Source organism: Elephantulus edwardii, unplaced genomic scaffold, assembly GCF_000299155.1.
Source record: "Elephantulus edwardii isolate Elephantulus edwardi_28Jun2011 unplaced genomic scaffold, EleEdw1.0 scaffold00110, whole genome shotgun sequence".
Taxonomy (NCBI): domain Eukaryota; kingdom Metazoa; phylum Chordata; class Mammalia; order Macroscelidea; family Macroscelididae; genus Elephantulus; species Elephantulus edwardii.
In genome coordinates, this window is record NW_006399860.1 from 513,358 (window position 1) to 540,948 (window position 27,591).

A 27,591-nucleotide genomic window follows, 5' to 3' on the forward strand; every position below is an offset into this window, starting at 1 on the left:
TGGGGAAGGTGGGTCTTGTTGCCTTGGTGATAGAACAGTTAGGCTGAGCGACTGCTCTACTAGCCAATAGAGGACGGAAAGGGGCGGAACTTGATGGTTAGTGTGACGCTGAAGCCAGGCTTCCAGGTACAGGACTGGGGTGTTGTAGGGGGAGATGCGATCCTTTTAGGGGCCCCAGCCCAGCTGAAGAGCCTTGGACGCGTTGGGCACTGAGATTCACAGTCGGATCAGGGCTCCCAGGCTCTGGATCCAAAGTTCCCGTTGGGTCTAAGTGGGAAAAAAGCTGCTGGGGCTGGTGGAGGTGGAGATGGCGGAGGGCGGTGGGACTGCGAGGGTCAGAGTCGGCCTTGGAGGAACGCTAGGCCTGGGAAGGCCGTGTCTCCTGGAGGCCCAGCCCCCCGGAACCCGCTCTTACTGGCTACACTAGGTGGGCAAGGAGAAGCAAAGACTTGGGGAAACAGCATTGCGATGTTGGGGCTCAGGAGGCCCTGAGATGCTAGCTCCCAGTCCCAGACTCCATTCCCAGTCCTGGCTAGAGGGTTAAGGGGCTGCTGGCCGGCTTTGGTGTGCCTTCCTCTTTCCCAATACTACGTTTCTTCCAGTACTCTTGCAGGCCCGGCAAGTCTGAGTAAGCATGAAGCTCCTTTCTTTCGCGGTGGTGGTCGGATGTTTGCTAATACTCCCAGCAGAAGCCAGCAAGGTGAGCACCCGGTGCACCCGTGACTCTATAGATAGCTGCTGCTCAGATCCTGCCCCTTGCTCAGCGTGAGCCAGGCCTTTGGAGGAATGTTGCTTCAGGCTCGGCACTGCTGGCCTCCCTAAGGGCATACCAAATGGGTGGAGAGATGAGCGGACAGTTGTGCTGGCATGTTGCAGAGCACCCGTGCTGGGTCAGACTGGCTGGAGTTGGAATCCCAGCAACTTTCCTTTGCTTCTGTGTAAAATGGGGCTGGTTGGTGCAGAAAGCTAAGTGCTCAGTAACTAAGGAGGAGCAAACAGGTTGTCTGGTGGGTGGTTTGAACTCACCTAAATGCACTTTTGAAGACAGAACTGGTGATCTCTATCTGAAAAGTTGCAGCTTTGAAAGCTCTGTCTAGCAGTTCTACAGTTTACTCTTCACACATAAGGTCACCAGGAACTGGACTCCAAACAACTTAAAAAATATAGATTACATAGGAAAGGGAGCTCTGGTGGCCTAGTGGGTAAGGAGGTGTGCTGCCAACCCATGTGATTTGAATCTAGCAGTTGCTCCGGGGGAGAAAGATAGGCCATCTCCTCTTGTGTGATTGACAGCCTCTGAAAACCTGCTGGTGGGTCAGCTATGAGTCCATTCTGACTCCTATCTGCCTAACAAACAATAACAACAAACAAAGACTCTTGAGGTAACTTCCATTCTCTGAGGGCAAGAGAGTTAGACCTGGATCTCTGTGGAAGACCTTGAACTATGGTTGATTCTGAGAGTTTTGCTAGCTGGAATGAAAATTGTACTGCTGCCTCTTATCTCATCCCAAGGGAAAGAACGTTTCTGTGAGGCTACTTGAATATTCCCATTGAAATAACTGTATTTCCTTACTAACCTCTGGCATTTTTCTTCTGCCAGTCCTATCCAAGGAAATTGGAAATGGAATGGGAGTGAGAATGGGAGTGAGAGAGTACACACATATGTAAGAACAGGATGAGGGCCCCAAGCACCCCACTTAGAGAGTGGCTGATCTAGACCGCTTTCTGTGAGTCTTTTCCAACTAGTCTATCCTAACATTCCTGTGATGTAGCACTTACTCTGCAGAGGCCAGGGGTGGGAGGGCGCTCAAAAGTATGCATAGAGAACAGGAGGTTAAAAGGTGGGAACATTGCTAGACCTGAACCCAGGGGCCCTTCCCACCTGATCTGTTGTTTTTCTTCCAGAGTTCTGAAGATATTCGGTGCAAATGCATCTGTCCGCCATACAGAAACATTAGTGGGCATATTTACAACCAGAATGTGTCGCAGAAGGACTGGTAAGACATTGCCTGGGCTGGCCCTTGGCTGCTACATCTAGATGAGGCTATGCCTGTTTACTAGGATCTTTAGAGTCCCTAAGGCATCCTGGTAGTGGTGTTTGAACCTTGCCTCCACCCCACCCCTAAATCTGCATCTGGGGTAAAAGATGGACAGCCTCTGCTTATGCGAATCACAGCCTCAGAAAACATCCTAGAGGGTCAGCTATGAGTCTGTTTCAATTGGATGTCACATAATAACAAAACATGATGCTATGGTCTCATTCTGTCTCATTGCGTCAAAATTGACTTGTCAAAAGTCAGTTAGTTGAGTTGAACTTCCTGGAAGATTGTTTCTCTCCTGAGTATTTTGTTTACAGATACACAGCTAATTGCAAACAAGATCTACACATATTCATCCAACTGAGAGGGTTTTGGTCAGAGAATTTTGCTTTGAATTTGGGTTTTCACTGATGTAAGGATTTGGCTCTTCACTGATGCTAAAAGGTAGTTAGAACGTTGGGTGAGGTAAGTATTAGTGGCCTTATGTTATAGAATATTCTGTTCTTTTTCAAAAGTCTTTGTTTCATGTGCTATTTTATGCTAGTCTCAACACACTTGTTAATGGGATGGATATTGGTCCCATTAAATAATTGCAGAGACAAAAACCCTAGATAAAGAACCTCAGTTATACCATGGAAATCTGATTCATTTTGAGGTGCCTTCCTGTGAAAGAGAGCTCTGGCAGGGAAGTCTGTATGGTGTAACACTGCTAACCCACAGACCACAGCTTTCTTGACAGTTTGAATCCATCAGTAGCTCCACAGGACAAACATGAAAATTTCCCTATGTGTTTCATAGCCTTGGAAATGCAGTGGAGGGTCAGTTACGAGTCAGTTCTGACTCAACTAAAATGAAGATTTTGCCTGTTTGTTCAGAGTACTTTTTAAAAGGAAGAAAGAAGAAGACTTCACTCAGAGAAGAGAGGCCAGGCTTGTGAGGAAAGTTTCGACATATCCTAGAGGAATTGTTGAAGGAACTAGAAGTAGCCTGGAGAAGAGAGCGCTTGGACACATGGTTGGCAAAAACCAGGAGGAGGGCTGACTTGTAGGGATTGGAAGTACCTGGGGAGTAGAGGCTCTTTCTTGTGTGGCTCAGCTGTGTTCAATGTGCTTTCCTGGTGTAGATTTGGAACCAGTGAATGAAACTTCAAGTAGACAGATTGGAATGTGAGTAGATAAACTTCCTACTAACTGTACAGTCAGAGGTTCAAACCCACTAGCTACTACTCAAAGATGAGGCAGTGTCTACTCTGTTCTATAGGTCATAATGAGTCAAAGTTAACTTGATGATTGTGGATTTGTCAATTTGGAAGAATTTCTAATCCGGGCTGCTTCCAAAACGGGGAGTCCTATAGTTGGAGAGATCTGAGCACAGATGGATGACTGACTCCTTGATCTGGTGACAGCAGAAGAAATGAACATGGGATAGGGACCTGGGCCAGAGTTTCTTGTATGTGGTTGTAAATTAGGATCATCAAGTGAGCTTTATGGAGATACAGGTCCCCAGCACCACTCTGCTGCTGCTGCAATTAATGCTGATTAAATATGGGTTGAGAAGCAGTAACATTTCTTAACATTCCTTAGGTGATTTGAGACTTATGTAAACTAACTGAATTTCCAACTTGAAATGGTATGTGTATGACTTTGTGAGCGGTAGTCTACTTAGATGCACGTAGTCTAGATCAGGCCTGCCTGGCTTCTCATCTAGCTTTCCCACTTGTTAATTGTCTGGTAGTTTAGATATAAAACTCACCATCATTGAGTTGGAACTGGCTTATAGCAGACCCGCCAGTGAGTTTCTGAGGCTCTAAATCACGCGGGAAGAGAGTGCCCATCTGCTGATAGTGTATTTCTTTGTAGACTTTGACACTAGAGCTTCTTCACATGGCTACGTGTTGCTCCTTGACATAGTTGTGGTGGTGGTTAGGTGCCGTCAAATCAACTACAAGTCACAGCTACCCTATAAACAATGGATCTCAACCTTGCCCTATCCTGTGCCGTCCTCATCATCTCTGATATGCTCGACTCCGTTGTTACAGTCGAAAATACAGAGTGCTTCAAGAATTCGCATGTCACCCTGGCACAGGGGCCATGTTAATCTTCTCTGTATCAATGTTAGTTGATACTATTTGTAATTGTTGTAGTATCAGTGCCCATGTACCCATTATTAGACCTCTCATATAACCTATGAAACGTGAACTCTTCCTGCAGCACTCAACACTATTTACTCCTCCTGATTCATAAGCTACAAGACATGAAATTCTGAGAGCAGCCTCTCTGATCCAAATTGCATCTGTGATTGTTGTTCACATGTGATGGTGGTGTTATGTACCATCAAGTAAAAAAGACTCAGCTGATCCATAGCTGCTGGTCCTGAGTCTTCAGAGAATGTAAATTGAACAGGAGGAGATTTTCTATCTTTCTCAGAGCAGTTGGTAGATTAGAATTGTCTGACTTTGGGTTGACAGTACTACTTCTTACCACAAGGCTGTCAGAGCTCCCTTAGTTAAAAAGCATCAGCAATTAAACTATTTTATCTTACAGCTAAAGATACAGATAGCAAGGCTACATCCCGTGCTTCTTATGTGAGCACCAGTGGATGCAGTGGGTTTTTATGGATTATTGCTTGTTATGCATATGAAAGTTGGACAATGAATAAAGAAGACTAAAGAGGAATTGACGCCTTTGAATTATGGTGTTACTGAAAAAGACTTTGAAGCTCCATCTTACACACTTTGGACATGTTGCCAGGAGAGACCAGTCCTTAAAGAAGGACATCATGCTTAGGGGGCGGAGGAACAGTGCAAGACAGGAAGACCCTGGATGAGATGGATTGACATGGTAATAGGAGTAGGTATATCAGAGTCAGTGAGACTGGCTCAAGATAGGCCAGAGTTCAGAGCTATTGAGCATAGGATGATTATGAGTCAAAGGCAACTTGATGGCACATAACAACAGCCACCAAAAGAACAAACAAATCTATGTTAGAAGAAGTACAGCCAGAATGCTCCTTATTAATAAGGATGGTAAGACTTTGTCTCACTTGCGCTTGATGTATTATCAAGAGGGGCTGATCCATGGAGAAGGACATCGTGCTTGAAAAAGCAGAAGGTCAGCAGAAGAGAGACAGACCCTCAATAAGGTGGATTGACACAATGATGATAACAGTGGACAGCAGAGATTGTGAGAATGACACAGGATCTGAGGCTCATTCAGTTCTACATAGGATTGCTGTAAATTGGAGTCAAGTGAACAACATCACTACACTAAGCCCTGATTGTGCGGTAGTTAAGAGCTTGAATGCTAACTAGAAAGTCCATATTGGCTACTCCAATCTAGTCTGTCCTGTTGTGTTACTGTAAAGCTGAATTGACTTGATGACACTGTAGTTAAAGTGCTTGATGCTAACTGCAAGGTCAGCATTTCAAACCTCTGCAGAAGAAGGAAGTGACAGTCTATTTCCTGTGCAGTTTATCTTGCAATATGATTTTCCTAGCCATTATTTGACTTTGCCATGTAGTAGAAGGGTGGAGATAAGTGAATGGGGCATGTTAACCAATCCACAAGGGGACTGGCTGTCTTCCAATTCACAATGGAATTGCCTATCCACAAGGGGATTGGTTATCTTCTCCCACAAGGGGATTGGCTAGTCTCACTGATCCACAAGAAGATTGGCTAGTCTTACCATTAAATTGAGCAATCAGCATCAAGAAAATGAGACCATCCCTTCCAGTGAAGAAGCAACAGCAGCAAGAGGGTGTAACACGTTTGGGCCCAGAAATTTTTGCTCCAGCTACACATGTGGCAACAGTAGCCATAGCTAAACCAGACTTGATGTGAGATGAGACCTTGGGATTACCACACCACTGGAACTGGAGCTAAGAGCCTTTGCCCAAGTTTGTTGGAAAACTGAGGGTAGGAAGCCAATATTGGCAGGACTGAGAACTTTCTAACACTGGCCTTAAGTCACAAGCAAGGGTCAAGGCTGAGGTGACTATGAACACAGTCAGGAAGCTGTTCTCACTGAGTTCTGCTATTAATCTGGATTATAACCTTTTAACTTCCCCAACATTATTATGTGTAGTCTGTGAGCTATCACATCAGATTTTGGACCCAGTAACGCAGTAAGATTGGTGTTGAGATGAGTAGAAGGAGGTATAGGAACATGGAGAACATGACTCACCTCAGGGAATTGGATTTGTGTTATTAGTGCTGTTGACGGGGACAGTTCACCTTGTGAAGTTGGTAAAGATTAGGTATGGCCTTCCCCATGTGGTCCTTGCTCTTTTCGACTTCCATAAAAATTATAGCCTTGGAAATCCTATAGCAGGGCAGTTCTACTCTGTCCTATTGGGTGGTTATGAGTTGAACTTGACTTGAGGGCAATGGGTTTGGTTTTTTGATCTCTCACACCCTTGGACCAGCAATCAAGAACTCAAAAGATATGTTGCACTGGGAAAATCTGCTATCAAGTACTTCCCAAAGGTGCTAAGGAGCAGTGATGTCAATTTAAAGACTACAATGTGCCTGAACCAGGCCGAAGCCTTTTCAGTGACTTGATGTGCATCTGAAAGTTGGAAAGTGAATAATGATGAAAAAAGAAGAATTGATGCCTTTTTGAGTTGTGGTGTTGGAAAAATAGTACTGAATATTCCAAGAATTGCCAAAAGAACAGATATATCTTAGAGAAAGTGCAGCCAGGATGTCCTTAGAAGCAAGGATGGTGAAACTTCCATCTCACATACTTTGGGCATTTTGTCAGGAGAGGACAGTCCTTTGGAAAAGACTCCTGCTTAGGAAGGTAGAGAGTCAGCAAAAGAAAGGAAGATCCTCAACAAGATGGATCAACATCTGTGACTGTAAGAATGAGCTAGTATATCAGTGAGCGTGGCACAGGTTAGAGCGAGGTTCAGATCCAATGTTCATAAAGGCACTAAGTCCTAGTCAGCTCTGCAGTACCTGACTTTAGCTGCAAACTGTTTACATGCTTACCTTCTAAACTAAAATCTGGAGGCTTCATTCACCCAGAAATAGCTTGGAGGGAAAAAAATCAGATGAGCTGCTGTGGTTGTTGATTGCCATCGAGTCAAACATGACTCATACCGACTCTATGAACAAAAAACCTAATGCCTTTCTATAACTGTCGTCATTTTTCCAAGTTAATAGTGTTTCCATAGGCATGTGGTTTAGGAAGCGGATGCCAATCTTGCTCCCAAACATGTTTTACAACTGGGAGCTCCACCAAACACTGTCCACATTAGGAAACCATTATGGCGTTTGACACCCCAATGGCACAAGGTTCAGCATCACAGCAAACCCAGATTGCCTCAGGAAGCTAATTGACGCAAAGAGTGATATACAAGTAGAAGAATGTTCCTCCAAGATATAACAACACTAGTCTCACTTAGCAGTGGTTAAGAGCTGTTAAGTCAAATACGACTCATAGCGACCCTATAAGTAAAATACCTAAACTCTGTTCTATAATTAACCTCATTTCTCTATGTTCATGGAGTTTCCAGAGGCATCTGGTTAAGGAAGTGGATGCCACTCCCGCCTCCAAACCTGAATCAATCTGGAAGCTCCGCAAAGCATTGTCCATGATGAGTAATCCGTATGGTATTTGACACAACTATGGCACAGTGTTCAACATCACAGCAACTCCAGATTACTTCAGTACAGCAAATAGACAATTGCTGTACCACTTAAAAAATGTTCATCCCAACATTGGAGGGGGAAAAAAACCAATAACATAAACCAAAACTTCCCTTACATGACCCTCAGCAAGGTGCAAGAAACCAACTTCTAGAGTGGAACCACTGCACAGGAGCCTCCAGGCCAGCCACAGACAACCCAGCGCTATCAGACGAGGTACTTCAGAAAATCAATCATTGAGATCCGTAGATCTCAGTTCTACTGATACACACAAGCTCACCATGAGTTGACGCTGACTCGATTTCAACTGCTTTATCTGTGTGTTAGAATTACTGTGTTCTAAAAATCCAAGTTCAGGCACCCATAGAGGAAGGAGTCTTCTCTCTGGATCTTTGGGGCTATAGTGGGTTTTTTTGTGTTTTTTTTTTTCTTTTTTTGGGGGGGGGTAATTGTGGGGCTGTTTTATACCTTACTTCTTACTGAAGTTTGGTTTAGGAGACTTCATTATAAACAATCTTAAATGAGGAATTTTAAGACCGCTCCATTAAGAGTGGTAGTGGGTGGAAACTGAGGCAGGAGGGCAGGACCCAGTGGCCGGGGGCTTGTAGGATCCAGTGGCAGTGGGTGTTGGCCTGAACTTGCTTGGTACTTCTTTAAGGGTAGAGCCTCCTAGGGGTGGAGATGAGGGTTCGGCATGAGAGTTTTCTTCTGGTTTCTGGTACAATTCCACTCTGGTGTTGCCTTGGCCCATTGCTAAGAGACCACTTCCACTACGCTGTACAGAATTAAGCCAAAACAGTCTGAATTGCAGTCTTTAGATTTAATGGCCAAGCCACTTGTTTTTTCTGTGTTACTGGTTAAAAGATCGGATTGTCAATCCAAAGTTTAGGGAGCTCTCGTGGATAGTCTGTAGGGAGTTGTGCTGCTAACCCAAAGGCCACACCTTTCTGCTTTCAATACATCTTTCTTGGAAAAAAGAGAAGGCATTCTTCTGTAAAGATTTAAATCCCCATGTTCTGTTCTGCTCTGCCCTCCAGGGTCATTTTGAGTTGGCATTGACCCTGTGGCGATGGTTTTGTTTTTACCCCTGGGGCATTGTCGGTATCCTGCCATCTAGTGTTGGAAGCTCACCACCACATGCTTATATAAAGACAGAAACCCAAACACTTTTGTCCGTTGATGGATCAGGCCAGGAGATATGCCACACAAAGAATCCTAGAGCAGGAAGGAACTGAAAATGCTGACTAGTTCAGTGGATTTCAAACTTAAAAAATAAGTTCCTTCTACAAAACAAGGTCTTTTTAGAGATAAAATGTGAAAAGCATAAAGAGTTGTTCTGACTGAAAAGAGATGAACCCCTCAGTGACCCCCCTCACCACCTCTTTCGTCCTTCACAGTAGATCCTGGGTTACTCAAAAGAGTAGAGTTTGAAAGACACTCATCTAGTTCTTCGTCCATCTGTACACGAGGGAACTGAAACCCTCAGGTATGAGCTCATTATTGTCAAGTTGCTTGGAACTGAGTCATAGCTGACCTAGCAGGTTTCCGAGGTTGTAAAATCACACACACAGGAGGAGATTGCCAGTCTTTCTCTCACAGAGTGGACAGGGGACTAGAACCAGCAGAGGTACCACTTTTGGGTCAGCAGCACAACTCTATGAACTATGCCACATATCTGCTACAACATATATGCAATCACAGAATAAGCAGAAGAACAAGAATTAAATCTAGCTTGTTTTTCCCTTTAGCCTTTTCCACTTACCATTTCCTAACCAGTCAATGAAGTGTTTCAGTGTCATTGATCTGCAAAAGGAGACACATAGCAAGACAAAACTACCAGAAATAGTATAGTTCCATTTTTGCTCTTCCCCTTACTTCTCAGTCTCTTGCTTTGAGTAACAGGGTCCTGATTTGAAGAATTGTTGGGTTCAGCTCCTCCCGGCTCGCCTGATAAACCATCTTGGCCCTGCGATAAGTCTATATATCTGACTGCATCACTGGAGAGATCTTTCAAACCCAGGTCCCCAAGGGGCTCAGAAAGAGGAAAGAGCGAATGCCCAAGAGGCTTGTAGAGATTTGCTAGAGAAAGGAAGGTTATGTTTCCTTTAATCAGGAATGTCAGCCTAGGACCACATGTGTACCTTGTCCAGCAGTACCTCCAGGAGACTGTGTGGATGGCCAGACAGGGTGCATATAGTATTATCAGGGAAGGCCCTCTCACGCGCAGAGGTGAAACTGGGATCAGAAAAGGTTTCAGTACATTCCCGTGTGCCACATACTGGAGTCCTTGGCTGGTCCAAAGGGTTAATGTGCTCAACAGCCAACTGGAAGTCGGGAGTTGATCTCTATCCAGAGATGCCTTGGATGGAAGTCCTGGTAATCTATATATGAAAAGCCAGCCATTGACAAACAGTTCTATCGGGTACACTTGTACTCTTGATACACATGGGGTCAACATCTGCTCCACAGCAAAAAACCTGATACTGGGTCTTAATACCACATATTGGGTACCACTTGGTCTTCACACTGCATGTCCTTGATGCCATGTCTCGAAGGACCTTTGGGGGCTCTGAAGGACAGGCCTGATTGTTTTCTGGGATAGTCTGAGAGAGATCCCAGGCCCTGTCAGAACTGAAGGGGCCTTAAATGTCATCATCTCCAACTTCTAAATATCCCAGGGACAAACGCTGGATGTGGCAGATCTGGGGTAGGGCCAGGCCTGCCTGTCCATCCCACCATGATCCTGGTCACCTTTATGAACCCAAGGGATTATGACTTTGCTTTCCTGAATGGTAAAGATAAGGACGAGTTCTGTATGGTGTTTGGCATTCTTCCTGTTGCCTATAAACCAAGTGAATGGAAGCATGTTGATTTGAGGAGGTTGAAAGAGAGTCTCGAGATGGGAGCTCAGTCCACCCTCACTGAGTGCAAGAACCTGCATCTGCATCCTGGTTTCCACTGCTGAGAAAATGGCACTTTGCCTTCCTGTGCCTCGGTTTCCCTTTTTAAATGTGGGACCTGTGATGTTTAGCCCATCTTACTCAGGAGCATGGTTAGGTAAAAGTGGGCTTAGACTAGAGAGAGCATGTAGCTCATTTAGCAGTTACAGAGCCCTGCTCTAGCAAGCATGAAACGCTGGGGATGTGGACATGGCTGGGATATGACTCCTGTCTTTAAGAAACGACGTGTACTGAGGAGACAGTACATAGAAAATGATGGTTACAGTGCACTGTGAGAGAGATGAATGGGGGGAGCTGGCTATTGAGAGGAGGAGTGAGATTCTAACTGAATCTGGAAGGCAAAGCAGGATGCAGAAGTGATGGGTGGCTGACAAAACAACACATTCCTGGTAGAGGGTGTGGGACACGTCAAGGCAGTGGACATGGCTCATCTTGGGAACATCATTGAAGGGTGAGGGGCGGGTGAGCAGTGACAAGTGATGGACAGCTTCACAAGGCTGGAGTGGACACTCAGAACACTCTACCCTGACCCTGTGTTGACGTGGTCAGAATTTCTTTTAGATAACTTGGCTTACAGCTGTGTGAAGGTAGTGTTGGGCCAGGGTTAACCTACGGTGCAGTAGGCAATAAGGAGACTGGGTCAGTTGTAAAAAAAAAAAATAAAGTTCATTTTAGGGTTTGTTTGGGTTTTTTTAGGAGATAAAAATCAATGGCATTTGATTAATTTATAAATGATGGGGGAAAGCCTTGTCAAAGATGATTCCCTGGTTCTCGATTTGGTTAGTGAAACAGAAACGGAACTTGTTCTTTGTAATTAGGAACACAGACCAAGGAGCTCGTCTGCAGGGCTGGGGAATTGAGGGCAGAGTGTGGAGGGGTGGGTGTGAGGGGGTGGTGGGTGTGGAGGGTGGGGAGGAACACCTTGATGCCACCTGCACTGGTAAGGGTAGGAGAGCAGGGATAAGAGTTATCAGAATGTAGGATAGTAGTCTTGACAGGAGATTTCTAACCTATGACTCATCAGCCCTGAGTGGTTATCTTGGGATTGTATCCACTCTTCCTCTTCCCTTATCGACATTGTTAGGTTCTAAAGTCATTAGGTGAAAATCGGTGTCATGCAGAAATGAAGAATGACTACATCATTACTAGGGAGCTTTGGTGGCATAGTGGGTAAGGAGTTGTGCTGCCAACCCAAAGGCAGGTGGTTCGAATCCACTAGTTGTGCCTTGGGGGAAAAATGTGTAGTCTCCTGTGTGATTTACAGTCTCCGAAAACTCATTGAAGGGTTAATTATGGGTCAGTTCTGACCCGATGGCACGTAACAACACTGGCAATAGCATCATTACTAAATTACATCATCGCATAGATGCCACACCACTGAGAATCATGGCTCAGCCAAGCTGACACGTAGCTGGCACAGCCAGCATTGTTTGCACTTCATACTGTTGTGTTTGTTAGTGCCAGACAGGTGTCATTAATGCACAAAATAGTTGGATAGAACATTTTTTAAAAACGATTGTTGTAAATGCAAAAATGCCAGGTAATAAGAGGGTCGATAAATGAGGAATAGATGAGCCTACCTAGGGGGATCTACCATGAACAAAAGGAAGCAGCTGAGAACAAAACTTTGGTAATGTTGACATTTTTAGCACCAACATTACAGGTCCGATTTGGAGAACTAGTTCTGATGGGTAGAAGACCCTGGCCATTATTGAATCCCTTACTAATTTCTCTCAGGGAACCTCATTCACCAATCTCCTACCCTGCCTCTCACCTCCCCAGGCCTCCAGTTTCCTTGATGTTTTCTGCTCCTTTCCTGGCCCTGTCCCTGTGATCCTGTCTGTCTCTGCATTGCAGTAACTGCCTGCACGTGGTGGAGCCCATGCCGGTGCCTGGTCATGATGTGGAGGCCTATTGCCTGCTGTGTGAGTGCAGGTATGAGGAGCGCAGCACCACCACCATCAAGGTAACACTGCACCCAGGACTCTGGACTGTCTGGGGGAGCCCATCTGTGAGACCCTGCATACCATCATAGACCCTCACCTCCCTGCTTCCTGCATGTTCTACACCCACAGCCCTTCACTTTACCCTGGAACATTCTAGGGTCTGTGAGGCTACTTCTAGGCTGACTTAGATGCTAACACAGGATCAGCCTTCTAGTCTCCTTGGAGCTTGATGTCTTTCCAGTGGCTGCTGTTACTGGCAGACAAGAGCCCTGGGAGCGATGGTGGAGACTCCCTTTCTTCGATTCTTTCTGATTTCCCCCCTTCATCTCTTCTAGTCATTTAACAAATTTCCTTTGGGCAGTACCTTCTAGGTACTGTGCAAGGTGCTGTAAGCAAGATAGAAACTGTGCCTGTCGTCCTCGAGCCTACTAAGCTTCAAAGTAATGTTGAACTCCTCTAGAAATTCTCCAGACCTGTGGACTAGGGCAGGGGCCTGAGGCTAGGACCTGGGCATGAGGGCATCAGAATGCTTGCTTTTGTTTGTCCCTTGAACCTTGTTCTCAACAATGATTTGAGTGGATTTGGAAAAGCAGTCACAGATGTGACCCATCACCAGGAAAAGATGAGGAAGGATGAAGAAGGACTTTCCAGATCTTTGTCTGCCCCTGGGCCTGGCAATACACTCAGCAGAAACCAGTTCCCTTCTCTAGCTCTCCTAGTTCATGTTGAAACCATCCCATGTCAAGCAGTGCGTTCTGATTTCCTGTTACAGTTCTTATGCTTAATTCTGCTTTTCCTCCAAAGAATCTAAGTGGTTGTTGATTGCCTTCGAGTTGAGCACGACTCATAGCGACCCTATGAACAAAAGGCCTGAAGTCCCTTTACAACTATCGACATTTATCAAAGTTCATGGAGTTTTTGGAGGCATGTTGTTTAGGAAGTGGATGCCACTCCAGCTTCCAAAAGAATCTAGGAGAATCTAAAAATAGTACCAGAAAATAGTTCTCATCAATTTAAAAAACTTTCCAAATCCTCCAGTGTGTGTCTCCTTTTAGAGAGGAGTTGTTATTTCCCTCATTCCCTGGGGAGGGGGACCAGCAATTTCCCCCCTACCCTGTAACTCCTCTTATGTTCTCACCTGTCAGAGAAAACAGCTGCTGTCCCCCAGCCTCATAGTCATCACCTCATCAAGCTGTGCAGACTGAACCCCTTTCGTCCTCCCACCTGACTCAGCCCCTCCTGTAAGCCCCCTTCCTCTGAACTTGCTCCAGTGGACCCCACCGTCTGGGGTCCAGATGCCAAGACCTTACGTTCTGAGCCAGATGTCACCTCTCCATGGTTAACAGGGACCATATGAGGACTTTATCAGACGTAACTACCTAATCCCTCAGATTTCCCTCCAGTCTTTCTATCTAGGAGCACACCCCACCCCCCAAACTTGCCCCCAAACCCAGCCTTTCTGAGGTACAAACCAAATGTCTGAATGTACACGGATACCCCCAACTAGGGAAGAAGTTATTCCAACTGAATTTCACTGTCATCTGGGCTGGACACACTCAGAAGTCCCAGGGTTCCCTCCTCAATTCACATGGCATTTTTATCCTCAATCTAGGGCCACTCCTGGGACCAGGAGGCAATGGTGGCCAGGCATGGAGGAAGTAGAAGAACATTAGAGATGGAGTCAGCCTATCTGGTTTCATGTTACATCTCCTCGCATTTACTTGCTTGAGTCTTGGGTGAATGATTTGGCCTCAGAGCTCTCAGTTAGGCATTCACCACTCCCCCGGGGCCATTTAGAGATGCATGAGGGCACTTTTGTGTTAATAACTAGAGTGTGTTACTGGCACTGTTACAGACACCGAGAAGGCTAAATATCTGATAGAGTTTTACTTAACTCGCCCAGTGCACTCTCACTGGGAAACACCAAATTAGCCTGATTGTTATTAGCCATGAGTCGTGGTTGACTCGGCCCCTAACTGTAATAACAGCTGATTACTTTCCATTCTTTTTATACACTATTATCTGGTAGGCGGTGCTTGTCTCACTCAGTAAGGCATCTAGGACCCTTTTGAGGTCAGATTCAGGCTTCTTTAAAATCTGTTTTCTTTATATCTGCCGTTAGGCTAGTGTTTCTGGCTGAAATCCCTCAATTTAGAGCAAAACCAAGCCTGCCATCAGGTCATTTCTGACTCATTATTTTAACCCTCTTGGAAAAATGCAGCCAAGAGTGCACCTTTGAGGCAAGGATGGAAAAGCTTCATCTCTCCTACTCTGGGCACGTTCCTAGGAGAGGCTATTCCTTGAAGAGCGGCATCATGCTTGCAAAAGTGGAGGGTGAGTGAAAGAGAAGACCCTCAACCAGTTGGACTGACACAGGACTGCATCAGTGGGCTCAAGTGTGTCCGAGATGGTGAGGATGGCACAGGAGAGGGCAGGGCACCGATCTGTTGCTCAAAGGGTCACTATGAGTCGTAATCGACTCAATGGCACCTAACAACAACAACAGTAAGATTTCCAAGGCTATAAATCTTTATGAAAGAAGGTTATATCTCTTCTTTCTTTCATTGAGCAGCTAATGAATTTAAACTGCCGACCTTCTGGGTTAGCAACCCTACACATAATGCACTTCACCACTTTCTTCACAACCTTCTTTCCTGCCTAACCCAAGCAGTCCCCCGTCCATCTCAGTGCAGCGCTCGGGGCAGCAGCTCCCGGATTTACCATGGCTGGTTCACAGGACAGCTTGGGTCTTGTCCTCAGGTCATCATCGTCATCTACCTGTCAGTGGTGGGTGCCCTCTTACTCTACATGGCCTTCCTGATGCTGGTGGACCCTCTGATTCGAAAGCCGGACGCATACACGGAACAGCTGCACAATGAAGAAGAGAATGAGGTGATGAGCTCTGGGGGCTGGGGCGTTGCGCACATCTGCGTCATAGATGTGGTCCTGGGCTCCAGCATGCGAGTCCCCAGCACAGAACCCAGACTGATGTCACTGGGGTCTGGGTCGGGGACGGGTCCCCATCTCACACTTCCTCTTGTGCCCTAGTTTGTAGTTTCCTATGTGGTGTCCTTCACGTCCCTCAGGCTCAGTTTTCTCCTCTGCAGGGCACTGGCCCTTGCATTTCAGGTGAAGCTGGGCTTGGTCTCACTACCTGGCATCAAGCTGCCCCAGTCTACAAGCAAGGAGGAGCCAGGGCTTCCTATCTATTGCATTTCTAAGGAGAGGGAAAGAGGATCAAAAGGGCCCTATTACTTAATCACACTTTTCATCCAGGGCCTTTAGTGTGGGTTACAGGATGGTGCACAATCCAAGGATAACTCGTTTATTCTTTTGTTCTGTTCATTGATTCCACTGACTTCTGTGCTTACCTCTTCAGTGCAAAACACAGTGCCTGGGCCATGAGGGAGAAAGTAGTATTCCATGACCCCAAATGGGAGACGGTCAGGAGAGGCAGTAAGTTGGGAGATGACTTATGTACTGTGCTGGGGGGATATTGAGGAATTCAGGGGTGAGCTGGCATGTGGGAATAATGCCACTCAGAGCTGTCCAGTGGCTTCATCACAATTGTTAAAGGCTTGGTGGCTAAGGAGTTCCCACTTTTCTTTGATTGGGAAATGGGGAACCAAGGAAGCCAGTAGCCTGTGAGGCTCATCAGGATCATGCAGTCGTCGGGAGCTGGAGGGGTTTGGATCCAGGCCCAGCACGAGCAGCAGTAGCTCCCGCCTTCTAGTACATGTCTGTACTAAAGGGTTACAGATGCCTTGCAGAGAAGGCCCAGCATGGGGCAGAGGAGGGCTCAAGGGAGCAAGAAGCAGGGGCTGAGTGCCCCAGGTGATCTCGGGAAATGCCCTTGATGGAGGGGTGGCCTCAAAACTGCACACGTCCAGTTCTCCCTTTCCACACTGATGTGGCAGCTAGCGGTGCACGAGTTCATAACCAGCAGGTTCTGTCCTCGGGGAAGCTGCCTCAAAGTCTGCAGTGTCTGGGATAGGACGAGGTTCCTTCCCTCCTCCTGCTCTGAGGGAATTGGGAGAGTGTGGGCCTCCTCTCTTGGCTCTGTGTGTAGGTCCTTGCTGCTGGCCAGATGCTCCTGAGTGCTTAGTGATGGAGCGAGTGAGCTGATGAAGGTACAAAGGAGCCTGACGTGGGGCAGGGCCTCACCCCCCATCCCGAGAGGGTGAGGACAGAAGTGGGGAATGTTTAACCTGAAGGGAGGTAAAACTCATGGAGACATATCCCATCTGTCTTTCAGTATTTGTTGAGAGGGCTTTTCCCATTGAGGGGAAAGCTGAGGATGGAAGACCGCAGAGTTAAGAGCGAAAATGTCAGAAAAGGCCCTTAATTTAGCAGATAAAGCAGTCTGAACAGTGGAGTGGGTAGGTTTCTTTGTCAGGTAATGTGTTTTTGTCACTTGAGGTAAGCAAGCTGGCAGCCAGAGTTTAGAGCCTTCCCAGGCCCTGGGAAGGACGCATGTAGCCATGAAACTGCCTGGACCAGCACAGGCAGGAGGACGCGGGCAAGCCCTGGTGCTTTCCCCGGGTGCTGGCCTGGCCCAGTCACAGTCTGTCCCCAGCTTCTGACATGAGTTTGGCCAGACATGGAGCAGAAAGGAAGAGCCTCACCTCACTGGAGCTGGGGCCTAAGAAGCAGTGGTGCTGGCAGTTGGGTGGTCTGTATTCAAAAGGAAACCTTGAGTGTCTACCTGGTTATTAATGCACAGTAATAGCAGCTCTATAGGAGAAGAGCATTGCTAATAAACACTCAGCGATTAGGGGTAAGGTGGTAATTGCAGGCCTGGCTGGAGGAGTAATTGAGAGATGCAGCCTGGTGATTACACAGCCCAAGTGCCATTTCCCTGGAATGCATGGCTCTCGGGCATGGCCTTGTGTCTCCTGCCGTCCCAGCAGTGGAGCCAGAGGGGAGGGCAGCACGCCCTTGTTGGCTTGGAGCCCAGGGCTTTTCACCCCTGGAGACCTGTGTGCCTCCCTTTCCTGTTAAGATGGGGCTGCCTGGCTGTGTGGACGTGGCCTTGGGAAGAGGAATTTGATTGGGTCCATCCCGAGCCCAGACAGAACCTGCATTATCAGAGAGCCGCCAGTTCTCGGTGCAGATTTTCAGGCTATGTGCTAGCGAGGAGATTACTGCACCAGGAGGAAGGAGTTGGGGTGCATGGCACTGGGGTGTATTCAATCTCTTGTCTCTTCCATACCCTGACATGTGATGCAGCAGGCAACTGCTGGCAGGGAAGAGATTTCAATAAGCACCCTCAGTGGAGACTGTCTTCTTGCATTATTTCTCATCACCCCTCTGTCCTCTCACCCTGTGTGACCATCTAGATCCCTGGTTTCAGTGCCCTCGCGTGGGTCCAGCTGCCCTGTCTCTCTCCTGTCCACATGGCCTCTTGCCTTCTTGCTATACTTGGAAGCCCAGTGGTGGTGTAGGTGTTTCCGGGATAGGGATGCTGCGGTGACATTTTCACAGGTCCTAAAGTGGCACTGTGAGTCGGGAGTCAGAATCAACCCAGACAGCAGTGAGGGTGGGTATCTCTGCTGCCAGAGCTTTAAGCCCCAACACAGAGCCAAGACTGGAAACGGCTGAGCAGGGAACAATCAGATCAGATTTTACAAGGTGGCAGTCGGGAGAAGCCCTGGAGGGTCCTCTTTAATGGAAAAGGTTTGGGGGAAATTAGCCTTCCTCAGGATTAGTCTGCAAAGGAAGGCTTTGGCCCACGATGACTTCAGAGTCTGCTCAGGGTGAATGGAAGAGCATTGAGTGAACAGAGGTGGGGTGGTGCGTGGGCCTGAATAGATCTTTATAATCAGAGGCCCACAACCTTCATCCTAGACGGTACAAGGCTGTTCTACTTACCCACCCCCTCCTCAGTGCAGATGGAGAGAGGGGCATTTGGGTGACCTGGGGACTCAAGGCGAGGAGAGGAGGGCCCGAGGCCACCAGCTCACAGTGCACTATGGCTGTCTCCATGTCTATGGTCTGAAGAACGATTCTCTTAGAAAAGAATTAGGAAGGATGAAGCCTCCCTGTGGTGGAAGGAATCTCACTTTCACTCCAAGAAGAAGACATTCAAGGTTCCTTGCAAACCTAGGCCCATCTGACTGGTAGGGGCTTCTAGCCCCCATCTGCCAGGAGTCTAGGGCCTAGAGCAAGGTGGGATCTAGAGGCAGGACCATTTCTCAGGATTAGGGGGAGTCCCTGGGCTCCATCCCCTTGATGCCCGTAGCCAAGCGCTTTCTGGCCCTGAGGCCGCAGAACTGGAAGAGGAAGGGGCGGCCTCCCCTGCAGCCTCAGACCCAGTCCGTGGAGGGAGATGAAAGCCTGTCATGTTCCCTTTGAAAGTGCTGGCAGAGCCTCAGTGGCCCCTGATTGCTGTGCACTGCCTCCCCTGGGATTCCAGCGGCATTAGGCCTAATCCCGGGGCTCAGACGCCCTTTGAAAGGCGGAAGCAAGCATGTTTTCTGGGACTGAAACGGCAAACAGGGCTTTTTTAGATGTACAGGTTTGGCCCTCTTTGAAGAGAGAGAAATGAGGGTTTCTGTGAGGCTCTGGATGTCTCAGTTACCCATAGCTGGGGCCGCGCACTCTGAAGGGGTCCTCTGAGTTCTGACCCCACTGTGGCTGTGAGTACAGTTCTGGGCTTCTCATAGGAGTGGGGTGTGTTGGCAGTCACAGAGAGATGACAGCAATGTGGGGACTGGGGAGAAGAATCGGGCCACTGAGGACACACCTTTTCCATCTGAGGGTGTCTGGGCAGCACTGTGCTGAGAAAGGACCCTAGCTTGGGGGAACTGACTGGAAAAACTAGAGAGGCCACTCTGATGAGGACACGCAGATGGCCTCATCTCCCCTGACGACAGAACAGCTTCTAGGTTTCTAGATTGTCCGTCAGGTGCGTCCCAGGTCCTTCACAGGAGTGAAAGACATAGCTTTGGAAGCAGGTGATCTGTGATGCATACATATCCTTTTGGTTCCATTTTCTAAATCTGAAGTCGATATAATAGTTCTTAACTCAACATATTATTGTGTCTCATTGATTCTGACTCATGTATAGAACAGAGTGGAATTGCCCAGAGTTTCCTAGCTTGTAACCACTGACCTCTGATTAGTAGCCAAATGTTTAAACACGTTGCCGCACACACTTTTAAATTGACCACCGTGCTTAGAAACATATTTTGCCGTCATTTGCATCAATGTTTTATCATTGTGCCAACTGGGTGCCTTTACTCCATTGTTGTTGTTAAGTGCCGTCGAGTCATAGGCAACCCTATGAATGAAAGTCCTCAACACTGGCATGATTTTCATCCTTTCTCCAGGTTCATAGGGTTTCTGGAGGCAAGCCATTTCAGCTTCCAAGCTTGTTTTAATTGGGGAGCTCCACCAAACACTGTCCACTATGGGTAACCATTATCACATTTAACACATCAGTGTCACAGTGTTCAGCATCACAGCAACCACAAGTTACCTACCTTTGTGTGGCAAGTGAACACACCAGGGTTATGTGACCTACAAGAATGTTTGACCAAAAACAATTCTATTATACTTGTGAAATTTGTGTGTGAAAGCTTGTCTTTGGTGTCTTTAAGAATGAGGTTTTTTAGGTATTCATGAGGATTGTTCAGGATAGATCAGGGATCGGGTATGTTCACAGAGTTGCGATGAATAATCTCAACTTGACTGCACCTAACAACAACGATGCAGATAGGGAGGCCGGGATAGCACAAGCCATGGCTTGGCAGAGAAGCGGACACTTCAGGTAGTGAAGGGACAGGGACAGGTGGACCAGTGTGGTGGCAGAAAGCAGGAGGAGGTAGTCTGGGAGTGTGTGTTCCAGCCAGCTCAGAAGACCATTCCCGGGACAGTTTTATTTGTAAGTAGCAGGGTCACCAGCCAAGGTGTTTGGGCAGAGGGTTGTTATTGGACCTGTCACAGGAAAAAGATGCCTCTAGTAGCAGTGTGCAGGTGTTGGAGAGAACCGTGCAGCTGAGCGAGGCAGTAGGATCCGGCTATAGCTGGATGAGTTTAGGTTAGACTCTCCCGTGGGAAGTGAAGGAAAGCTATGTGGTCATCTTGCTAAAAGGCTTTGTGCTTGGGCCATTCTGAGCTGTTTGACAGGATCAAGATGGCGAGGTCCAGTTGTAAGATGAGGGAGAAGAGTTGAGGGAAACCCCTGAGGTTGGGAGTTTCCCTTATCTGTTTCTTATCAAGAGACCCAGTTGAGACTCAGTGCCATTCTGATTCAGACCCACTGCTTCCTGGCTGCGTAAAGAACGTTCCACCTGGGAAGGTCTGAGAGGCCCCTGGGGGGGGGTTATCCTTAACGCAGGCTAGTGCGCGCGAGTATCTAGATCCTTCCGGGCCTGAACAGGAGCGCTTAGCGTGAAGCTCCCGATGCTTTGGCTCCCTCACCAGCACTTTGCCTTGCTCTAAACTTGCAGGAAAGGGTCAGCCTCCTTCTTTGACTTCACATGTTGGCTCCAACTTAGTAGAAACAACGGAAGAAACACTCAGCTGAGATGTGGGATAACGCACACAAAGACCTTGGCTCCAGGCTTGACTCAGACACTTAACAGGCAGCCCAGGACAAAGAGGCAGTTCATCCTTCAGAGGCTCAGTTCCCTCATCCATAAAAATATATATATAATAGTTCCCATATACCAGTGTTGTGAAGTTGGGGTGAAGCCGCACACAGTGCCTGAGACCTTGTGGCTCTTGTCAATATCATGCTAGTCTGGTCCCACCGGGGTCCCCCAAGGAACCCAAGCTCTTGCCCCCTAACCGCCACTCTGCCTCTCCAAATAGCCCAGCCAGCCAGCCTCAGAGGAGAAGGGTTAGGAATGGGGGTGTTTCTCTGCCTCCGCCCACCGTCCCTGCTGCAGAGCAGGCAGGCATCAGGCCCCACTGGGCCGGCTCTGGAACAGATGTGGAGTCTAATACCTTTAATCAGACTATTAGCGAGGGGAACACAGAGCCTCTCAGCAGCAGCTTTCCCCCACTTAGGAGCTGTTTGTTAAGACTTTACATGAAGGGAAAACAAATGATACTGCGGTAATGCGGTGAATTTCAGCATGTTCCCTTAATGCTCTGCTCTTGGCTTCCCCTCCTCAGGACGCTCTCCCCAAGGTGCAGCGCAGTGAAGGAGAAGCAGGGCGGAAGCTTCCGGTGCCCTCCCTGGCCTCATAGTGCCCCAGCCCCGTCCTATGGGGTCACCTCCAGGCTATCCCACCCCAAGGCCCTGTCTGAGGACCTGTCTTCCCAGAAGGGAAGAAACTGATAATAAGGAGGTTGAGAAGCCAGTCTGGTCCCTAAAACGAGAATGTTGATTCTAGTGGAGCCAGCACCTTCCCGAGTGAGACTGGGGCAGCAGACGCTAGACTGACAGACACGGGGAACGGTGGCCACTCTGATTGCTCAGCTCTAAAAGGGTAGAGGGAATTGAAAGATGATGTCCTGGCAGGGGCCAGCATTCCACCTGCATCTCCTGCCCAGCAGATCCTTGAGTTGAGATCTTAGTTGTTATTCTTTTGATGGAGAACGTGTCTTCTTGCTGGCCCAGCTAATACCTTTATATTCATAGTCTCATTAAGAAACAGCTCAGGCAGTCTTCACTGTCCAGAGGAGGAAATAGGTCCAGGGAAGGAAGTGACCTACCCACGGTCATATCTGGTAGGTACCAGACCCTGGATTCAGATCCGGGAAGGATATCATGCTTGGGAGGGTAGAGGGACAGCGCAGGAGGGGAAGACCCTCTATGAGGTGGATTGATTCAGTGACTGGGATAATCGGGATGGGTGTATCAGAGACGGTGTGATTGGCACAGGATAGAGTAGGGTTTAGGGAGGTTGTACATCAGGTTGCTAATTGACTGGATGGCACATAACAACGACTGTGCAAAGCACTTCAAATGAGAAAAGGATAGGCAGTCTTGGCGCTGTGCAGAGGAGTGTGCCGGAGGTCTTGGTTTTACGTCCATTTTTTTGTTCATCTTGCAGAGGAGCCAAAGTGGGTTAGAAGATGCAGCATGGAGAGTTGAGCAGGGGGTTCTGCGGAAGCAGCTGTTGCTGTCTGCGCAGTGGGCAGGTGACGAGGCACACAGCTCTGTGGCTCTGAGGGGCTCACAGTGCCCTTTGGCTCCAGCCCAGGCTCCCCAGGCAGCTCGAGCACCGAGCACCGGCTTCCCACCTGTGCTGCAGTCCCTTCCCCTCCTGTGGGCCCCACCCCCTCCGAAGCCTGGCGGTGTCTGTGTCTGAGGGTTAGCATGAGCACTGGAAGAGGAAGAAATGCCTCCTTCTGGCCCTGATGAAGAGTCAGACCACGCACTTCTTGGGCTATTACTCTTATAGCCAGTATACTAATTGCATTGCATATATGTTAGTTCACCTCGCTAGACCTACGTACTAAACACTAAACCCACCATGTTTTTCAAACTATGGGTCACCATCCATCATGAAAGCAGTTTGACTATTGACTAACATTTTTAAAAAAATGAAATGCAGGAGAGCAGAAAAAAATCGCAGACTGCATCATACCAAGGTAGGAGAGGCATTGTTTTGTAAAAATTCTCTCTTACTCTGTATGTATATGTAGACATGCATTTGGTTATTAGTTAAAGTGTAGTTTCTACTGATAATCCCTGGGCGGTGTAGTGGTTAAACACTCGACTGCTGTCTGGTCCCCAGAAGGAAGGTGCCAGCCGCTCTGTGAGAGGAGGGTGTGCAGTCTGTTTCTGTAGAGATACACAGCCTGGAACCCAGAGGGGTGGTTCTATTCTGTATGGTTGCTATGAGTTGGAATTCAGTGGGGGTTTGGGTGCTGAGAGCATAAGGAGCCCTGGTGGCACCATAATTAAGCATTTGCTTGCTAATGGGACAGTCAAGAGTTCAAACACTGCATCAGCTCCACAGGAGAAAGGTGTGTCAGTGTGCTTCAGTAAAGATTTATAGGCCTGTAAACCCATGGAGCAATTCTACTTGTCTTACTGAGCTGCTGTGGGTCAGAATCAGCTTGATGGTAACTGGTAATAGGTGGTATTGTCAAGAAAGTCTGGATTAAGTTAAAGCATGTAGGCTTCTAGAAGTATAGGAATTGACAGAAATTGAGAGCTCTTAAGTGGCTCGGATCTTCCTCCTTATCAGCCACTGTGGGCACGGGCTGGGTTCACCCTCAGAAGTGGACCTAGAAGAGTCAGGTCAAGAAGGGTGCTCCCTGGAGCCCAGGCACAGAACCCCAGCATCTAGACTCAGCCAAGCAGGCCCCCTGCCCAATGCTGCTGAACCTGCCTCACTGACAGGATCTGGATTGTCCACCTCAGGACCTTAGACAGAGCCTTGACCAGCTCTAACTTCCCTTGGGCAGTGTTCACAATGTGAATTAGTCGGAACTCTGAGGAGTTACCTCTCACCCTCACCTCTATCTCTCTGGCCCACCTCTTAGCAACTTCCAGCTCGTTGTTGGCCTGCCCTACCCCTCTCTGCCCCCCTTTTCCCCAGCCTGGCAGCTGCATGGCGACAGAAGCTGTGCCAGCTCAGGGCATTAGAAGCAAAGTTGCATTTACTGGGCGGCTCTGAGCTTAGAGAGGTGTGCTAATCCCTTAAGAGGTGTGTGGCAGGAGATGAGAGGCAAGGAGAGCTGGGGAGGAAATCCCCATGGGGGCGTGGGCCTGGCCCTCGGCTCTAATTCCCCCCAAAGATCAGGTTCGGGTCCTGCAGGAAATGCATGGGCTCCAGGGCTTCAGAGGCAGAGAAGTGGTAATTAGGGGAGGATGCTGCCTTAGACAACAGAGCACAGGGCAGGGGGATCCGTGGAGGTAGGCAGGGAGAGAGCTGAGCTACCCTCAGATAGCCAGCGAGGGACTGGGCCAGGCTCACATGGGGATCCCAGAGCGCTGAGTCTCCGTCCTTGCCAGGGCCCCTGAGTGGTGTCACACCCCCTCTTCCCCAGGCAGTCGAGGTAGATGTACCCCCTGTCAGCAGAGCCTGTGGGTCTTCATCTGTACACACTCCTTAATAAGTCCCCACATCCTTATAGACTGACATCCTGTGGACAGTGGTCTGCCTGGTACCACCATGGATGAGACCACAGTGGTACCTATCCTCACATATCATCCAATAGCACATCATTTAGGCCTCTTGGACATTAGGAGTAGGCCCGTGGGGTTCTGGCTGGAGACCAAACCTGAGCCATGTGTTAGCTGTGTTGTTATAGCTGGACCCCATGTACTCCTGGAGAACCTTCTTTCCCCAGCAAACTATACCCACCAGGCCTGCTTTCAGGGCTCGAGGTGGAAAGGAAGAATCTGCCCAGACCCCTCAGTTGGGCCTTCCAGTCTCGCAGAATCCAGGCTGGCTCTTAGGGCATTTTTTTCCACGTCAGGTTTTCAAGGCTCAGGACTCTAGTATCTAATCCCTTTTCTTTCTCCCTGTGTAGGACGCTCGCTCTATGGCAGCCATGGCCGCCTCCCTCGGTGGCCCTCGAGCAAACACAGTCCTGGAGCGCGTGGAGGGCGCCCAGCAGCGGTGGAAGCTGCAGGTGCAGGAGCAGCGGAAGACGGTCTTCGATCGGCACAAGATGCTCAGCTAGACGGGCTGGTCAGAGGCGAGCTGGGGGCACATCTCCCCTCCCCCAAATGCCACTCTTCCTGGGTCTCCCTCGGGGCGTTTTTCTTTTCTTCTTCCTCTCTTTAGAAGTATGGATTCAGCTGGTCACATTAGGGAAGAGTGATGGGGTCTGTAATCTCCTGTGCCTCTTTAGGGCATTAGGGTTGAGGGACCAGAAGGGAAGAGAGGCGTTTCAAATAGATGAGCATTAGATGGTATTGATCTCTCCTTCCTCTGCCCCTGCCATCCTCCCAGCTCCAGGTGGGGGTTGGATTACCCTTTAGAAGGCAGAGCTAGGTCATCAAGAACTCCGTGTTTGGAGGAAGATACAGCCCAGTGTTCAGCATGTTCTTTCTGCTGGGGTTCTTACTGGCTCTTTCCATCCAGCTACCCAAGCACCTCAGCCCTAGGCTGGCCTGGTTCTGGCCCTCAGGATGGTTCGGATGGGAAAGCCGAATCCCCTGAGTCCTGGAGGGTCTTTAGGACACCCCTGAAGATCATCCCACCTTCCTCCTGCTCTAATTTCTACCCCAGGCATGGCAGCACCCATGCATTCTTGTTTATTCTGCTGCCTGCCCCTCACTCCCACTTCAGTCGGCTCGGGCAGTCACCCACTTCCCCTCGGCATTTACATTTCCTCAATCTGAAGGTTGGGCCGCTTGAGACCAGAGGCTGAGCAAAGATCACTGCTTGTTCCTGAATTTCAATGTATCGATGCATGGAGAGAAATGTCTGTCTTCTCACCGTTTTAAAGTTGTCTGTAAATCAAGGAAGTCATCATTAAATTGTCTTCTCTCACTTTCTGGACTGCAAGGGATTTAGGGAATGATCCACAGTGATCTTGTGTGCTGCATCCCAGAGAGGGGCAGGCAGCATTGTTGTTGGAAGGTCTTGACAGGGAGGCTGAGCCCACTGTGGGATCCAGATGAGGCCCAGGGCTCACTGGGATCCTGCTGACCTGGAGGGAAGAGCCTGCAGGCTGGAAGCACTGCTACTCAAAAGCTCCATCACTACAAGGAGAATAGAGCGAACTGGCCTTCAGCAGTTATCCTGAGATTCGTGTTTAGTCTTTGTGGGAGATTATTCTAAACGGTGGTTATCTTAATGTCTCACAGATGCAACAAATGGTGCTCCCTGAAAAACCTTTGAGTATATGACAAGAAGAAAACCTGTAGACCTTAGGAGAGGGTTTGGGGTGGGATCAGCCTGGAAAACAACTTAGTGGAGTCCTGGGCCATCTAGCGTAGTGGGCATTTTTGTCCTCAAAGGTGTCTAAATAAACATGTCCTGAGAACCTCTGTTGTGGATCCCCATGCTAGATTCTGGATAAGGGACTTGGGACAAGAGAGCATGAGATGGGAAATTTCCATTTGCAAAGACTCGCTCAAGTTGGACTCAATGGGGTCACATCCAGGTGGGGACTTCAGGAGGAACCGAGCTTTGGAAGGAATGAGGGGAACAGCTGGAGGGTAGGGTAAGATGGGAGTAGGATCCTGAGCAAGTGAACCGGGATGGAGTTGGCTGGGGTTGATGCATCATTGGGGTGTCAAAGATGCAAGGTGAGGACAGAGAACCTGGAGACATTTTATCCTGTTCATTGACTTGGCAAATACTCAGCATTCAGTAGGGCCAAACACTTGGGGAAGCTACCAGTTGCCATGGATTTGATTCCAGTTCATAGCATCCCTGTGTGTGTCAGTAGAAGAACTGCGCTCCACAGATACTTTGGAAGTAGCTCTCTGGGCCTTCCCATATGCCTGGTAGACCTTTCAGTTAGCAGCCAAGTGGGTTATCCATTTGCAATATCCAGTGACTCCATCAGTCATATTTCTTTAATTTTTATTTATTTATTTTTTTTTTTATATAAGATGGGATGCTCTTATTTCAAGAGACAGAAGAAACAAATGAGCATGTTTACTTTGGGATTTTGGGCCTAAGATGACCACATTCCCCCCCCCCCCAAAACCACCTGGGAGTATTGTATCTGATTTATTTAAGTCCCACAGGGGCCAACCAGTTTTTAGTTTACAGATTTAAACTGAAACATGCAGTTGTTGTTAATTCTAATCCCATTTAAAAAGAAAAAAAAAGACAACACACACACCAAAACCAAACCCAGTCAGGGTAGGAAAATAACATATTGTGAATTACTTCACTGTACATAAGGATTCACTTAGTAACCCAACATTTACATGTGCTTTGACTTCACTCACACAAAACCAGATTCTCAGGCAGCTGTTCCAGAGTGAGCCTTGTTTTCCATGAATGATGGAAAAACAACAGCCCCAGCAGAGGGAGTTTACAGCTTTGCTGATCATCTGGAGCTGAAGTTAGAAACGCTGCAGCCAGTTACAGGGAAGATGAGCATGCAGATTCAGGAGTGA

The 27,591-nt window shown here is 48.1% G+C and overlaps 1 protein-coding gene across 2 annotated transcripts; it reads left to right on the forward strand.

The window, feature by feature from the left end:
- The first annotated feature begins 607 nt into the window (after positions 1-607).
- Positions 608-25,200, forward strand: TMEM9 (transmembrane protein 9). Of its 2 annotated transcripts, none has more exons than XM_006892087.1 (5): positions 608-700; positions 1,906-1,997; positions 12,508-12,616; positions 15,357-15,488; positions 25,038-25,200. In XM_006892087.1, the coding sequence occupies exons 1-5, from the start codon at positions 635-637 to the stop codon at positions 25,188-25,190; spliced, it is 552 nt and encodes a 183-aa protein (XP_006892149.1). In that variant the 5' UTR covers positions 608-634; the 3' UTR covers positions 25,191-25,200. The 2 variants fall into 2 exon arrangements, with proteins under 2 accessions (XP_006892149.1, XP_006892150.1); XM_006892088.1 differs by having other exon boundaries at positions 635-711; positions 1,908-1,997.
- Positions 25,201-27,591: the final 2,391 nt, after the last annotated feature.

Coding starts and splice junctions, on each gene's coding strand:
- TMEM9 (XM_006892088.1), top strand. CDS start 635: ATGAAGCTCCTTTCTTTCGCGGTGGTGGTCGGATGTTTGCTAATACTC. Junction 12,617..15,356: donor GCAGCACCACCACCATCAAG/GTAACACTGCAC, acceptor TCTTGTCCTCAG/GTCATCATCGTCATCTACCT. Junction 15,489..25,037: donor ACAATGAAGAAGAGAATGAG/GTGATGAGCTCT, acceptor CTCCCTGTGTAG/GACGCTCGCTCTATGGCAGC.